Source organism: Epinephelus moara, chromosome 8 (assembly GCF_006386435.1).
Source record: "Epinephelus moara isolate mb chromosome 8, YSFRI_EMoa_1.0, whole genome shotgun sequence".
In the NCBI taxonomy this organism is placed as follows: Eukaryota; Metazoa; Chordata; class Actinopteri; order Perciformes; family Serranidae; genus Epinephelus; species Epinephelus moara.
Genome location: NC_065513.1, coordinates 17,366,702 through 17,381,956, shown reverse-complemented (window position 1 = coordinate 17,381,956; position 15,255 = coordinate 17,366,702). Strand labels below are relative to the sequence as shown.

General features: G+C 42.5%; 2 protein-coding genes across 2 annotated transcripts; one reads left to right on the top strand and one right to left on the bottom strand.

The window, feature by feature from the left end:
* Positions 1–28: 28 nt before the first annotated feature.
* On the bottom strand, positions 29–3,632 carry arsk (arylsulfatase family, member K). Its single transcript, XM_050050023.1, has 8 exons — positions 3,395–3,632; positions 3,042–3,171; positions 2,773–2,932; positions 2,206–2,488; positions 1,944–2,115; positions 990–1,214; positions 623–838; positions 29–527 (listed from the first exon to the last, which is right to left on the bottom strand). Exons 1-8 carry the CDS (start codon positions 3,500–3,502, stop codon positions 253–255), a joined length of 1,569 nt encoding a protein of 522 aa, XP_049905980.1. The 5' UTR covers positions 3,503–3,632; the 3' UTR covers positions 29–252.
* A 1,489-nt stretch (positions 3,633–5,121) lies between these two features.
* arrdc3a (arrestin domain containing 3a) lies at positions 5,122–12,779 on the top strand. Its single transcript, XM_050050423.1, has 8 exons — positions 5,122–5,658; positions 7,603–7,684; positions 7,821–7,968; positions 8,117–8,219; positions 8,372–8,628; positions 9,213–9,369; positions 9,466–9,608; positions 9,719–12,779. The coding sequence occupies exons 1-8, from the start codon at positions 5,379–5,381 to the stop codon at positions 9,785–9,787; spliced, it is 1,239 nt and encodes a 412-aa protein (XP_049906380.1). The 5' UTR covers positions 5,122–5,378; the 3' UTR covers positions 9,788–12,779.
* The last annotated feature ends 2,476 nt before the right edge of the window (positions 12,780–15,255 follow it).

Sequence of the window (15,255 nt, the reverse complement as noted above, 5' to 3'; positions counted from 1 at the left end):
TATACAAAAATGAACACAATAATAACAGTTTATTTGGAAAATAACGATTTAATTATTGAAGGAATTTAATATACCTCACTTCATGACATTGTCACGTTAGGGAAAGCAAGTTTATTTATATACATTTCAGCAAAAAAGGCAATTTAAAGTGCTCTACATAAAACATCAAGTCCTTGTTTAAGCAAAGTCTGAGTCCAGCTCATTAAAAAAAGACACCCTGAAGTTAACCATCATCATAACCATAAAAAAATATCACAAAGAGCCATAAAGCCACTTGTCAACAGCTCTCTCATTGGCTGAGGGATCTTTTTGCCAATCCACAAACCACCTGAGGTTAGCAATGACCTGACTGTAGTTTCCCCCCAAACTCTGGCGCCAGGCACTGAATGCTTCTTTATTGTAACGATGGACAGTTGTAGAGACTTTTGGATAGTCTACAATACTACGCAACAGCTTGTCCAGATGTTCTCGAACATTTGGGTATTTTAGAGCTACATCATGAAGTTCTTCCTTGTCCAGTGTTATATCTGCAAAAAAACACCAAGTACAGTTTTATCATTGTTTTTTTTCATACTGAAAGCATATGAGGATTGAAGTTTAGTTTCTGAAATTAGGAACTCACCAAAAAGCTGTGGAGGGACACTCACACCATCTGCATAGGCAATATATTTCCACCGCCCACTTCTCAGCATGTAAGTAGAGGCATTAACATTACAGCCATGATATTCACTCAGAACCCAGTCTGGATGTTGCTTCTTGGAGAAAGTGCTGGCCTTGGATAGCAGAGGAAGGAGCGAGTGGCCACTGAGAATGCCTACTGCTGAAATATCAGCAATGTCTGCAAAATACACAAGTGTGTTACATCGAGTTAAAATACTAAAATCTAAATCTGGTAGTGCTTTTATTGACAGCAGAGAGACAGTTCTCTAACACTTTTATTCTACCTTTCAACAGACATTTTAATGTATGTTTTCTGTCTACTTTCTCACCTAGCACAGTGGGATAGAGATCAACCAAAGACACAAGCTGATTGACCTGCAGGCCAGACATCAGCCCAGGCCCCATGATCAGCAGGGGAACATGGGAGCTGCCTTCATACATTGACATCTTGTAGAACTGCCGGTGCTCCATGGCTAGCTCTCCGTGGTCGGCCGTGAAGATTACAATAGTGTTGTTAAGCAGGCCAGTCTCTCTCAGAGCGGAAATCACCTGACCTGGTGAGACAGAGAATGTGCAAGACACAGAGTAAGCATTGAGCTGCAGCTGGATTTTTACTTAATTTGATCTAAGAAATGACTTAAATTGTAATGGCAAGCCTTTGATATGTGAGCATATTAAGTAACTTAAAGTGGGAGCATAAGTAAAGAAACAACTACTGCAATGCATACAAGCAATACAGAGCATTTAACTCTTGCTGATGCATGCTACAGGAAATGGATCTTCCATGACACTTTCATATCATGGTGCCTATCAAAAGCATTTACTATTCTTTTTGCCTTTATTTATTGAGGGAGGTTTCACCTACAGTAATTCCAGTCACAGTACCCATATGTTCTATTAGGGTGCATTAAATCAACAGTGACACTGCTGAAGTAGTTCAGTGCAATTGACTGATATGCCTTAAATCTAGCTACCTGCTGTCACCTGCTATGCTATGCCTTGTTTTATAGCCAGATTGGTATGCTGGCTGTACTGGTCTCTCTCTGACACTACTTTACCTTTGTACTTGTATTTTGCCACATTGGGATCCTGTAAGACGAGTGCCTTGTGCATGTTTGGGTCTGTGAACCTGAATAGGTTTGGTGCGGCGTCATTAGTAATCTTGGCAACAGAGTTTGGTTTGAACTTGAGCCATCTTTGTGAGTCTAATAACTTAGCTATCACACGCACTACCTCCTGCTTAGATAGTCCGCCCCCTGGTGAATTACTGCTGTTCAACTAACCCAGCATGGCGTCTGCTTCGGCACACATGGCATAATAGTAGGCCCTTATGCTTTTGACTTCGTCCTCAGTGAAATCACCGCTGCAGTTTTTGGTGAAGGTGGAGTAGTAGTCGACAGGGTGCATGGCAGCCATAGGCAGCCATTTAGGAACAGTGATGAGCTCAGAGGACACCTGTGTGTGTAGAATAAGAATTTAAAACCTAATAGTGATTTATGATAATGGAGAGAAAGCATTCAAGACACAGGAAAAGAAATAGCATGCCTTTTTCAGCCAGTACGGTGAGGTAAGGAAGGTGGATCCTCCTGCGGTGGGCCCCAGGGATTCAGTTCTATACGGGTGAGGTAAATTGAGGCCGAGATACAGAGCAAAGGGCTGCTGTGACGATGCAGCTCTCTGGCGGATCCACTGTGCAGCCTTGTCTGTGGTTTCCCAGTCCTTCCTCATGACCCTTACTGTTGACATGTTCCCAACAAGTTGCGAAACAGGCCGGCCCTCTTGGCGCAGGAGGAACTGAACATCTCGTGTCCAGGCCTCGACTCGATTACTGCAGAAGTTGCACAAACATACAAATACTAACAAAGTGCAGGCAGAGACACATAAAAAAAAGGGGAAGTGGAAAGAAGCATGTAAGGACAAGTGTCCCAAAAGATGATTCACACTGTTCTGGAGAATAGCTGCCCACATACACAGTATATCATTCTTTGTCATACACTAAGGTGCGTCTTTTGTGTTTTTGAGTGATGAATAGAAAGAAAGAAAAGGTTAGTGTAGGAGTTTTCCTCTGTATCTGAGATACAGGCTCACTCTTGTTCCTGACAGTCTGCTTACCTGACAGAGTGACTCCCTGAGGTGTAGTCCAGCTTGCCCATCGACTTGGTAACATATCCATTCGCCTCCAGCAAATCCATCCATGTTGTTGCATTAGCGTCGAGACACTTATAGTTGTTCCATGACTGCGTGAGGTGAACAAACTGACCACTCCACATAGCTGCAGAACAAAGATAGAACAGTTGAAATACAATCATTATACCACCTTTATTACCATCACATATGTCATAATATCTTTGTCCCCAGTGATGTTTTAATGGGTAACTTACCTGCTCTTGAGGGGCAGCAGATGGGCGAGCTGGTGTAAGCATTGAGGAATGTAGCACCAAGCTCCCTGAGGTAGTTTATATATGGCAGCTTCACAACTTGGCTGCCAGGGTCGAAGGTCAATCGCCCATCCTGCAGAAAGAAGAAAAATAACATTTGGACCCAAAGCTACTAAGGTGCACAGTCAAACAAAGATTAAATGTGAAAAATACTGCATCTCTGTATGTTTAATCTTGAACTACAGCCTGTCCTGTCACAGTGCTGTAGCCTACACACATATAAAAACTCTACTGTTATTGTGTCAGTTACTATACAGTGGCAAAGCACTGTGACATGTAATATTATTCATACTTACAAATGCATCACTCATCACCATCACAATGTTGGGTCTGGTTGCATTTTGGCACAAACTTTGACCACAGATTTGAAGAAGGAATATCAAAGCCAGCACTTCCGTATTCATGACGTTTCACCTCTTCGGATATGGTAATTTGCCGATGTAATAATATAGATTTGTCAAGACTGAATGAGATTCATGACAGAAGACAGTCAAAAGTTGTTCCTGTTTTCAAGTACTGGTTACTTTACGAGTCTGAGGGACTACACATATACATCCTGGTTACGCTTTCAAAATAAGAGTTTTCTTATATTAGGGCAAAGGGAAGCAGTCCAACTTTATGAAAATGTTGTGGGGATTTTTTTCCAGTGGAAAAAAAAAACTTAATTGATAAACAGAAATATTTACTCCAACTGCCACCAATAATTGCGAAAATAATTATAAGAATAAAAAGCTTTTACATGGGGATACATAAATAAAGCTGACTGTAATGACAAACTACAACCTCTAGGGGGCCGCATTAATCTTTTAACAAAACACCTCTGCTGAACATTGTAGTTGAGCTGGCACTGTTATGTTCACAACTGTAGAGTAGCACAGTCACAGAGATGCATGTCTATGTGTTTGTGAGACTAACTAAATATTTAGCCAATAACTTATGAAGTGAAACAGCCTCATACGACTGCAAGTGATGCCATTTTTAAATGAAAGGGGTTAGCATGGAATATTGTTTTTTAATTGATCTTGCAACCATAGACTTTCAGAGACACTGTAATTATCCAACTACTTCCTGCAACTTAAATGCTCATTATCGCAGATAATTGTATTGCTGAATTGGTGTGGCACCTTGTAAATAACCACAATGAATCACAAATGTTTTGCATTGTCATGATCAGTGTGTTGACGGCAATGCACAATGCACAATTACAGTGCTGTTCAACAGGTGATGCTGCAGCTCACGTTAGGAGCCCTGGTGGCCACCAGATGGCGTTTTGAGCCTCAGAGTTGTTTTTCTGTAAACTGTGACTTCAACACAATGAGAAATCCCAACCCCCCATATGTGCACGGATTGTTTTAATGTTAAAACAGGGATATATGATATAGATGAATATATGGGAACCCTCTCTGAAAGTCTGCCCATACCCTTAAATCGTGTGGATTTATGGTATAGCCTACAGGAATTGTACATGATCTATGCTGCAGGCATCATGGAAGATTCAGCTCTGTTGTTTTCTGTTGATGGATGGAGAGGTTGTAGTGTCCCTGGATGTATGTGAGACCATATGTGTGGATTATATGGCAGATGAATACAATGCATTTGCAAGCCAAGACATAAGGGTGAAAGATGTACTGCTAAGAAAAGATGCCAAGGTGAACCAGTTATGAGAGTAAAGAGAGATAATGTGTGTTTTTATTTGTTTCTAGTGGGCCCTACAATCTGTACACACATTTCTTATAGCACTCTGAATAAAAAGCCTGGAGATGAGTAGGGATGAGACTTTTTGGGGATATGTATTTATGTATTTTAAATACAACAAATGAGCTGTAAAGACTCACCTATAAATCTACTGTGGTGAATATTTCTTTGTGCAGTCTTTCAGCTGTTTAACCAAACTTGTCATCTGGCTCAGAGCCACACTTCACTGCCTTGTTCCAGAAGGCGGAAGGAGGGGGCAGCGGAGCGCCGCGCATGCGCCCAAGGTTGTTTTTCACACAGCCTGTCGCTTAAAGTGAGCTGAGCTACGGGGGTTTCCTTGTCTTTGACTGGAGACCAACTCGCAGAGAGGCGGATGATAACAGCATCCCTTGCTGTTATTCAGCCATCACACATCTCAATGAACTGCTCGCACAGAAGCCACTGATCGTGCCTACTGCTTTTTGCAGGGCAGAGATACTGATCAGTGTCTAAAGACTGCATCCCCCCCTTTTTTCTTATGAAATTATATTTTTCATAGACTCTCTTTTCTAACTTCAAGGTCTCTGTAGCCTATCTCTTTCCACCATGGTGCTAGGAAAGGTAAAGAGCTTCACAGTGAGCTACGACTGTCTCAATGACAGCAATGTTCCCGTCTTCTCCAGCGGGGACTGCGTCTCAGGGAGGGTGATCATCGAAGTCACCGGAGAGATCCGCGTGAAATCTCTCAAAATCCACGCTAAAGGATTTGCTAAAGTTCGTTGGACTGAGTCGAGAAATGCTGGATCCAACACTGCCTACACGCAAAACTACACAGAAGAAGTGGAATATCTAAATCACAAAGATATTTTAATTGGACATGAGAGAGGTAAGAGATTTTTGTTTTATTGTAACAGCAGAAGTTTTAGAGAAACTGTGGATGCTCTTTGTGCTGGTTGAGATCAGCTTCACTTGGCAATGCTGTTTCCTTATATTTCAATGTTAATACCTTAAAAATAAGAATTCAAAACCTTTTATATTGTAGTTTCTTTCATGTGCTGGCGTTGGTGTAAGTGGCTGCATACAGCTCCATCCTTACTTGTTTGTGTCAAGGTGTCAGAATGAATGACAGCACCTCGACTGTCTTGTGTTTTTCACAGTATTTCAAGTATAAAACGACAATAATTCTCATTTTTAAAACGCAGGACGACAGACTAATAACGTGCAGTGGTGTATGTGCGGCTTTGTTGGACATTTTCGACGCAGAAACGCGTTAAATTTAGCGTTTCTTTGTAGCTTTTCTTAAGTTTCCACCCATTGTTCAAAGCGGTTCAATCCTGTTCAGAAAACTGGACCGGGCGGGGGCGGAGCGACGCTCATGCTCCTCCCCCGCCCGCGCGTGATTGGCTGAGGTGCTCATGTGTGGCCAATGACATCACTGTTCTTGCAGAGAGTGACTGAAAATTCTGCAACTTTTTAATTAAGAAAACACCTGCAAAATGGCATGAGTTGGTACAAGCAGCTGTTCAAAATACATTATAATATGCGGTATTGGTGCAAAATTGATAGTGTCCATTCTTCTTCCATTGACAACACCATTCCTTTGCACATATGTGCTTTGTAGGGAGATAATATGAGGTTGCATTGGGGTTTACTGTCAGCAGCTTTGTGCTTTAGACATTCGCGTTCATTCAACCGCATTATGGTTGCTTTTAATACGGAAAGGCTTCATTGTGGACGCTTGCATGTGCATACGTGTGCCTTTACTGGCTTGGGTTTCGCTTCCTTCATGTGCAACACCTTTTTACTCTTATAGTTAAATGGATAAATAGTTTCTGGTCCACTCGGCAGCAGCTTATTGAGTGTGTATCAGGTGAAGCTGTCATTTTGCTTGACTGTCAGACATTTAGTCTGCCTACGGCAAGGGCTAAGGGTTAAATTGAGGTGATACATTGTTGCAGTACGCGCAATACTACCCAAAATAATACTTCTTACAAAGCTACTATTCTCCCCAAGCTATTTATGAGACATTTCCGGTGATGCTGAGGCAGATAAAAGGGTGGAAAAACTGCGGTAGTAGGTGGTCGGAGGGAGCAGGCTTGTTAGTAGTGACTGCGGTGTCGCACAGTGAATGCGTAATGAGAGCAGAGCGGCTGTGGGAAGCTGCTCACACCGGTTTAGGCCGGTCTCCTCCTGCTGGAGTCTGCCGTTTGACTGACAGCTCCGCACTTGTTTACCACACGGCTGCTGCTGCTGCTGCTGCTAGGGGGAGGGAGTGCTGAGCTGGCAGAAGCACACCCGGCTTGTCGACCCAGCTCTTCAAAAAGCACTCATGTTGGTTTAAATGGAAAAAAAATGTTTTTAATCCTTATGAGCAATTTGCCGACGCCTTACCCTCTGCAATAAGATGCTCTTGTTTTTCAGAGATAAATGGAAATTGGTCCTAGTTTATGAGACAGATTCACCTACACATTTTGTTGTTGCCCCATATATCCCAGTCCCCCCCCACAATAGCTTGGTATTTCCATCATATATGCCACAATAGGATCTCTTGGATGTTGTTCTTTGTCCATACAAAAGCACGCTCAGTCATGCACGTACAGTTTCTGCCACCTCATACACAACTTTGGTGTGCTCTAGTCTAGATGTTAGTTTGCTGCTCATCTCTCAATACATTTTTATTTCAACGGACAGATATGATAGTAAAATCCGTTTATTCTCTTCTGTCTCCCCCACCCTGTGTTTTTTGGTATGACTTTCAGATGCCTTCGTAGAGCATTTTGCCCAGGTATGGTATACATGTGTTTGGAATATTGTCCTCCTTGTGTTTCAGACGATGACAACTCGGAGGAAGGACTCACCACTATCCATTCAGGAAGACATGAGTATGCATTCAGCCTCGAGCTTCCACAGACGTAAGTGTTTTAATACCACACTTTGAATTGAATATCAACATCATCATTATTGAGCTGGAGGGTATACAGTATGAGCTCTTGACAGTTAATGTAACCCCCGTTCTCTTCTTGTTCCCTCATCTCGTCTTTCCTGTAGACCTCTGGCTACCTCTTTTGAAGGGAAGCACGGCAGTGTGCGCTATTGGGTAAAGGCAGAACTCCACAGGCCATGGCTCCTGCCAATGAAGACCAAGAAGGAATTTACAGTCTTTGAGCACATTGACATCAACACTCCATTATTGCTGGTAAGTGCTCTTTAAACAACCTTATATTTAGTCTAATTATTGGCTGAGACATTGGACAAAGAGAATCAGACTTTGGTGACACTGGTCGGGAATATTAGGAAAAACTCTCTGAATATTTGCTAATGCGTCTGTTTTCCTTTTTCTTCAGTCACCACAGGCCGGCACGAAAGACAAGACACTTTGCTGTTGGTTCTGCACCTCAGGTCCTATTTCCCTAAGTGCCAAAATCGAAAGGAAGGGATACACCCCAGGTGAGAATGAGTAACTGATTCATAATGAGAATCTTGTTAGTCATCTATTCACCAGAAGTGCATTAATCAGTGATGACAATAAGATGATTACTATTGATGGACACATAGAGTAACTCGGATTAACCTCTCCTCTACCCTCTCTGACTTCGCAGGAGAGTCGATCCAAATCTTTGCCGAGATCGAGAACTGCTCTTCCCGCATGGTGGTGCCAAAGGCAGCCATCTATCAGACCCAGACCTTCTATGCCAAAGGGAAGATGAAGGAGGTCAAGCAGCTGGTGGCCAACCTGCGGGGAGAGTCTCTGTCCTCGGGCAAAACCGAGACCTGGAGCGGCAAGATGCTGAAGATCCCACCTGTCTCACCCTCCATCCTGGACTGCAGCATTATCAGAGTGGAGTACTCCCTCATGGTGAGTACAGTCTTGCTGTAGTTGGGCTACACTCACACCCCATTCTTTTTCTTTGCCACTTTACCTTTATTGGCATGGACACATAGGTGTTTCTGCCCTTATTACAGTCTCCTCTTGTTCTTATAATCACCATTACTCAGTACCATTATCAGTACAGAATCAATATTTCCTAATAGGCCAATCAGTCTCCTGGTGAAGGACCTAGCTGACTCAGCTTGCATTGCCAAATCTGGGCCTTGGATTGCACCAGGTGTTATCTCCACATGCTGCTAAGAGCATTAGCCCAGAATATCTTTGGTAACACCTGCCTCGAAGGTGCTTATAACCTCTTTACTCTGCGAACAGACAGCCACCAGGCGCAGACTCTGCCTTGCATAAGCACCAGACCTCAAGTTACTGACCCACATATGGTTGAACTCATTTAGCCCAGACAAGCATGGTTTTATTTTATAGAGGATTAAAAAGCTGTTCGATTTCATGCTGAATGTTCCGTTTCAAAGCCCTTTATTTACACTGCAGCATGTTTACTATACCTGAGAATGACTTGCATTTTCTGACCTACTGTGCTGTCCTCACGTGTTCAGGTTTACGTGGACATACCTGGGGCGATTAACCTTTCCCTGAACCTGCCCCTGGTCATTGGAACCATCCCTCTCCACCCCTTCGGCTCCCGTACCTCCAGCGTCAGCAGCCAGTGCAGCATGAGCTGGTTGGGCATGGGACTGCCTGAGAGGCCTGAAGGTAGGTTGGATCTCAAGGTCATGATTTACATTAAGGACTCTATTCTTGAGTATGCTTCCCAAGAATGCTAACACGTGGCTCGCTCTTCCTCTGCAGCTCCTCCAAGCTATGCAGAAATTGTGACAGAAGAGCAGAGGCAGAGCAGTCTGGATGTCCCAGCAGCCCGTGAGGAGCTGGACGGACCTCTCTTCGCCTACATTCACGAGTTCCGCTTCCAGCCTCCTCCTCTGTACTCCGAGGTAAGCACCAAGTAACACAGAGCAAGGCATTTGTCCATTTATATCTTTATTACAGACTAAATTAAATCAGATGTATTTCAATATATTAACCCTCTTTTTTTCCACTCCAGATCGATCCTAACCCCGATCACGCCACACGCACAGAGGAGCGCAGGCTCGACGCCTGTCCATCACGCTGAAGGGTATTTCTGAAATTCCCCCGACTGACTTGGGGATCTCAAAAGAAACCCGCGTGCAAGGCTCAGCTTTGTTTATTTTTCTCCAACAACAACGTTCACACAACGCTGTTGACAGCAAGAGAGAAATGAAGTATCCAACCAACAGACAAAGACTTGGACAAATACCCACGGTTGAGTTGGGTTGGACAAACCTGTTCCTGCCTTCCCTCAGCGAGAGAAACAGGAGTCACTAGTTTGGGGCATCGCTTCCTTCCTGTGTCAGCCTGCTGAGGATGGGATGCATACAGACAAACACATATTCAGTCTGTATGAAAAGCCCCACTGGTAGCGAGAGCCCTGGTGATAGTATTGACAATGACGATGAAGAATCAGCAAGGCTCTGCCTGCCAAGCTCCTCTTTAACCCTTTGATTCTTCTGAACTCGTGGCACATAAGGACATGACTCCTAATACAAAGGGCAGGACTAATCATGTCCAGACTTCAGCAGAATCACCTAAAGAAAACGGAATGAAGAGAGAAAATTAACAACGTTCTAACCACCATAGTCTGTATGAATGAGAGCATTCAGTGGCAGCAGTCAACAACAGAGCAAAGACTAGTTCCTCCTGCCTCATTTTGGATTTTTGTTTTGCACATTTTATTCTTTACTTGAGTTGTGTGGCTCTGTTTAATGAGAATTGAAAAAAGAAATCACTAATAGTTTGGTTCCAGCCTTGTAATGCACCAGACAAAGAATATATGAGACTGCAGGCTTCTTTTAAGACTTTCATCTGCATAACTTTTGAGCAGCGCTGAGAACAGGATTTGATTTTGGAAAAAAAAAGATTGACAAGGACAAGAACAATGCACTGAATTTGTTTAAGATTTTTTTCTTTTTTTCTCCTTATGACATTTCCTCAGTGACTTATAACAACCATCGACTGGACTTTAACAAAAACTGCAGCACACTATCTCCATCTGGAAGCTCTTTTAAGATGTTGCCTCCTCAGCTTGGATCCAAGTGTGGCTTCCCTCCTCTTTTAGTTTAGCTCTGTTATTCTGTTTTTGTATTTAGCTCCAATCATAGAATAGCTTTTTAGCCTTTTTTGTGTTGAGGTTGCTCTGGATTTGGACTAGGAGGGTTGCAGACCTGTATTTGCCACTCAAAAAATCGTAGCTGAAGAGAAAAGTGTGAGTCCGTGTGTGAGCGTGTGTGTGTGTGTGTGTGTGTGAAACAGAGAGGGTGGTACCCTAATTACCTGCAGCCCCTCTACTCCTAATCTCAGGGCAAGCCAGGCTTGCATAACTGCCCAAAAAGCACTGTCTCAGGTGGTCGTCTCACTTGCCAAACGGTTGGAAAGAAAAAGAGAAAAAAAAAATGTTATAGGTTTTTCTTTTAAATTGCACTGTTAAAAATAATGAAGCGTTTTTTTGTTTTTTTTTGTAACTACCAAAACAAGAGGATAGACCTGCAGAGAAGCAAGGCAGCTTTCCGAGATTAATCACATTCCCTTTTTGTCCTGCTGCACTTGCCCAGATCATCCAACCAACAGTTAGACTTTACCAGACCAGTGAAGCCAGAATGCTAGCTATAAAAAAAAAAAAAGAAAAGAAAGGAAGGTAAAAGAGGCGCGACAAAGCAAACCCGGCACAAATGTAAAGCCGGGGATGTTGCTGAACCTCTGTTCAGACTGGTCAGAACAAGTAGTAGTAGGTTGACATGAGTAATACATTGGTTTTCTAACTCATTCAACACAAAAGACCAGCTGTAACAGAGGTTTGACATAGAGAAGTAAAAAAGAAACGCAGCACTTTTTTGATAAGAAAACAATGAAAAAAAAAAGCATTCAATGGTGAAGGTCTGGAGAAAAACCGTGGTACCAACCATGTTATACTAGAGGATTTTTCAGTAAAGCAGTGTTGTGTAGGACGTTAATGCATTTTTTTTTAAGATTAGTGACCTTTTTTTAAGTTTACATTTAAAACGTAGCTGACACAAGTTTGTGCGTGTATGTGCGTGTGTGTGTGTGTGTGTGTGTGTGTGCACGCTCTTATCGAGATCCAGCTGGCAACTAAATACACAGCTTCTGACAGTAATCCACAAACTGCAGATTATTAAAGTGATCTTATCTTCGTGGCCTTGACACAGAAAAGACCTGATCATGATTCTTCATCTTACAGTGTCTTTGTTAACTTGTGTTCTCCTTTTTATTATTGTTTGTACACACCTGTATGTTTTAGACCTTTCCATGTTTATTCAAAAGGACAAAAAGGGAAGAGGGGAAAAAAAAAAGTCCTTTAGAAGCAAGTGTTGCAAAAATGATATCCTGGACAGGCCTCTCGATTGTGTTGTTTTTCTGACGCTGATGAAGCTATTTTTTTTTTTTCCATGTATTTCTGGGCATTGATATAGTTTGCTTCCTAGTTTAACAAGCAACGTTCCTGAGTTAGCCTCCCTGACCTCTTTGGTCCCCCCTCAGGCCTAGGGGTGGCAGCTGTTGATCAGCATCCCCCCCACCCCTTTGAGAAACATTTAGGGATAGCATACAAACCCCTTCTTCCACGGTAAACTTATATCTTATCCTGATTATATTTGTTTGCAGTTCTTTGTTTGGATTTTTATCTTAGGGAAACTGAATCGAGCTACACGCTAATGAATAAGCTTACATATTTGTTTCAGGTTGGTCAATTCCATAGTCCATTTGCTTGGGCCGCAGAGTAGTCCAGTGTCAAAACTAAGCTAAACTCCTGACCTAGTAAAAGGCAGGAGCTGAAATGTTCAGAGATAAAGAACCTGGGAGACGGGATCTGAAACATTTTAGAAACAAAGTGCAATATCACTCACTGAATTTTTCTTCATTCTCCATTTGTATGTTTGTTTTTATCTTCTTTTTTTTGTCTGTCAATCATGACGATGTATAGATATTCTATGAATATACTACGTTCTGAATGGTTTAACCTTTTGTCTAGTTCTTCCTTTTGATTTGAATAAACGTTTTGTTCTAAATTACAATGGACTGTGGTGTGAATATCTGAGAGAGATTGAACACAAAAGTATAAGTACAAGTATATATTTAGAACATTTGCTTTTGTTTTGTCTGAGCACCACTCTTTGACAGAGTTACATCCAAACATCCTTTCACCTGAAAAGCAAACAGTGCTCACACGAGGCTGCACATGATTAATCATTACCCATCGCTTTACCCCAAATCTATTTTATTTGGGTCATGACAGCTTCAGATTAGAAGCAAACAGGTTGTCACTCTGCTGGACTCAGATTATCCTCTGAAAATTAGTACAACACTGCCCCTAGAGGTGGTTTTAAAAAGTGCACCTGGCCTCTGCTGGGAGAAAGTTTCATGTTGGTCCTGAATAAGCTGTACGTTAAGCACAAGTGACTGAAAAATGCACCTTACTTATATTTAAAGTGTGTTTTTAGGACACAGAGCAGATAATATCCTCTTCTGTCAGGGGTCAGGATTTATTCGTCTTTGCATTCTGTTTGTGCATGTCCACACTGGTCTTTCCTGACCACAATTTCCAGGGTTTAAGTGCAGCTATTCCTCGGGTCAGAGGAGGAGAGATAGCTGCTCTTTTATCTTTGCTTAAGTGCTCCTTAGGTGAATTATGTGACTGCTTCAGGTCTGAGTGACTCAGAGTGCCAAATAATTTACTCAGAGTCTTCTTACCTTAAAGTACAGGCTCATTTGCTTTTATTGGTGGGGTAAATATAATATAGTTTGAATCATGTTCTCCAAAACAGCTGTTTTTGAAAGCAATGCATATCTTCTACTGCTGTTCAGTCAGGGTTAGCTGTTGAAATCTTATTAATCTTATTTAAGTCTTAAAATGTTGAATTATAATTTAGCCAATGCACCCTTTAAAAAGAAATGTGGATGAGTCACAGCACTCCTCTCTAGGATTCGCTCTTTGAAACCTGGAGTCGATGGTGACAGGCCAAGTGAAGCATAGTCACCGGTCCACAAATAAGAAAAACACATGATTTATTGATCTCTGCTGACAGATGCATGCACAAGAAAGGACACGCTGGCCTGCTGCAGCGCAATAATAGAGGAGGTATCAGCGATTTAAATGCACAAACAGTTTTCTATAATCTTCTGTAATCTCCGACACACAATGTTAAAGCTTCAGCAAATGATTTTTATTGACTTTGGGCTCTTTTTTCACTCAAGTCTTATTTGCGCAAATGTGTCACACCTTTGTAATGTTATTTTTGTGTTGGCAGTTTTATTGTGATTATTGCACTTAACATTTTGATACGTTTTACCAATCTTTAAGTGAAATTCTCGTGGCTTGATTTGTAAATATTTATCTTGCACAGGGCTGCTCTCATTCTGGTACCAGCTACACATGACCTATTCATAACGTGCAACAGTGTGTTTCGTGAGCAGTCAATCAATTTCACTCGTAGCACATCGACTCCTGTACTACGTCAACCCAGTTCTCAGCTAATTGATTTTGTTGGAATATACGAGCATGCATGCACAAATGAGCTCAGCAAATTCGATCATGCCGGATGTGAATGAATACACTGTGCTGTTCGTCTCGTAGGTCAAGCTGGAACGAAATGCTCAGAGTGAAAAAGGCATGAATGTCATTGCTATTGCATAAGCGAACCTTTGGATAACTAAATGTCCTCTGTGACGCAGGAACCTGCAGTAACTGTTGTGTAAAGAAGAGAAAAACTGCAAAAAACATTTACCCAAAACTGACATGTCAAGCACATAGTGACAGCTCGTCAACTTTACTGGGATTTTTTGCAAATTATCAGTTTAAACCAGCATCAGTGATGACTCAGCAGTTATGTCAGCTTTGACCAAGCACTTCAGTGTCCCTTTGTGCTCTCCTCTTCTCCCGTCGGTCCCCCGTGGCCCCCTTTTGGCTTTGTGGGCCCGGGCCTTTGTGGGTGTCTGACCCCTGCTACGAAAAAAGGAGGAGGGGATTATTGAGGGAGAGCATAGATTGGGGCGGCATGCGTGTATGTGTGTGTGGTGGGAGTGTTGATTAGCAAGTGCTGACGCTACGCAGGCCTCAGCTGTTTCCTCTCACCAGCTAATCCCACTACCCAGAAACCCCCTGTGATCCAGAGGTTCTCGGCAGCTTGCTGTGACCAGGCACGTTCAGCACGGATGAGAGGGGGTGGTTGGACTGAGGCCCCCGCACGTCTGCTTGCCAGTGCCACATCATCACTGTGACATAATAGAAACACACACACACATCTCTGCACTGAGGCACGGAGCACAGCGTCCATGCAAGCCCACACATTCCTCAAAACAATGGAAGAACCAGTGTTACTACAGGTCTAAAAAATGTCCTGCAGGAACAGATCAGCGGAGTCAGATAGTTATATGACTTTAGAACCACTGTTTCATTAAAGACAGAGAAGTGTATAACTTCCTCATGTGCGTGCCAGTTTACAGGAATAAAATGTGTCATTATTTTCTGGGCATTATAAAATTAAACTAAAA

Bases quoted from the DNA above. Each gene is read 5' to 3' on its own strand.
- arrdc3a (XM_050050423.1), top strand. From the start codon at position 5,379: ATGGTGCTAGGAAAGGTAAAGAGCTTCACAGTGAGCTACGACTGTCTC. The intron at 8,629-9,212 runs GTGAGTACAGTC...TCACGTGTTCAG, and splicing joins GAGTGGAGTACTCCCTCATG to GTTTACGTGGACATACCTGG. The intron at 9,609-9,718 runs GTAAGCACCAAG...TTTCCACTCCAG, and splicing joins CTCCTCCTCTGTACTCCGAG to ATCGATCCTAACCCCGATCA.
- arsk (XM_050050023.1), bottom strand. From the start codon at position 3,502: ATGAATACGGAAGTGCTGGCTTTGATATTCCTTCTTCAAATCTGTGGT. The intron at 2,116-2,205 runs GCATGCTATTTC...CTACACACACAG, and splicing joins CACCGTACTGGCTGAAAAAG to GTGTCCTCTGAGCTCATCAC. The intron at 1,215-1,943 runs GTTAGTTGAACA...CTGTCTCACCAG, and splicing joins CGAAGCAGACGCCATGCTGG to GTCAGGTGATTTCCGCTCTG.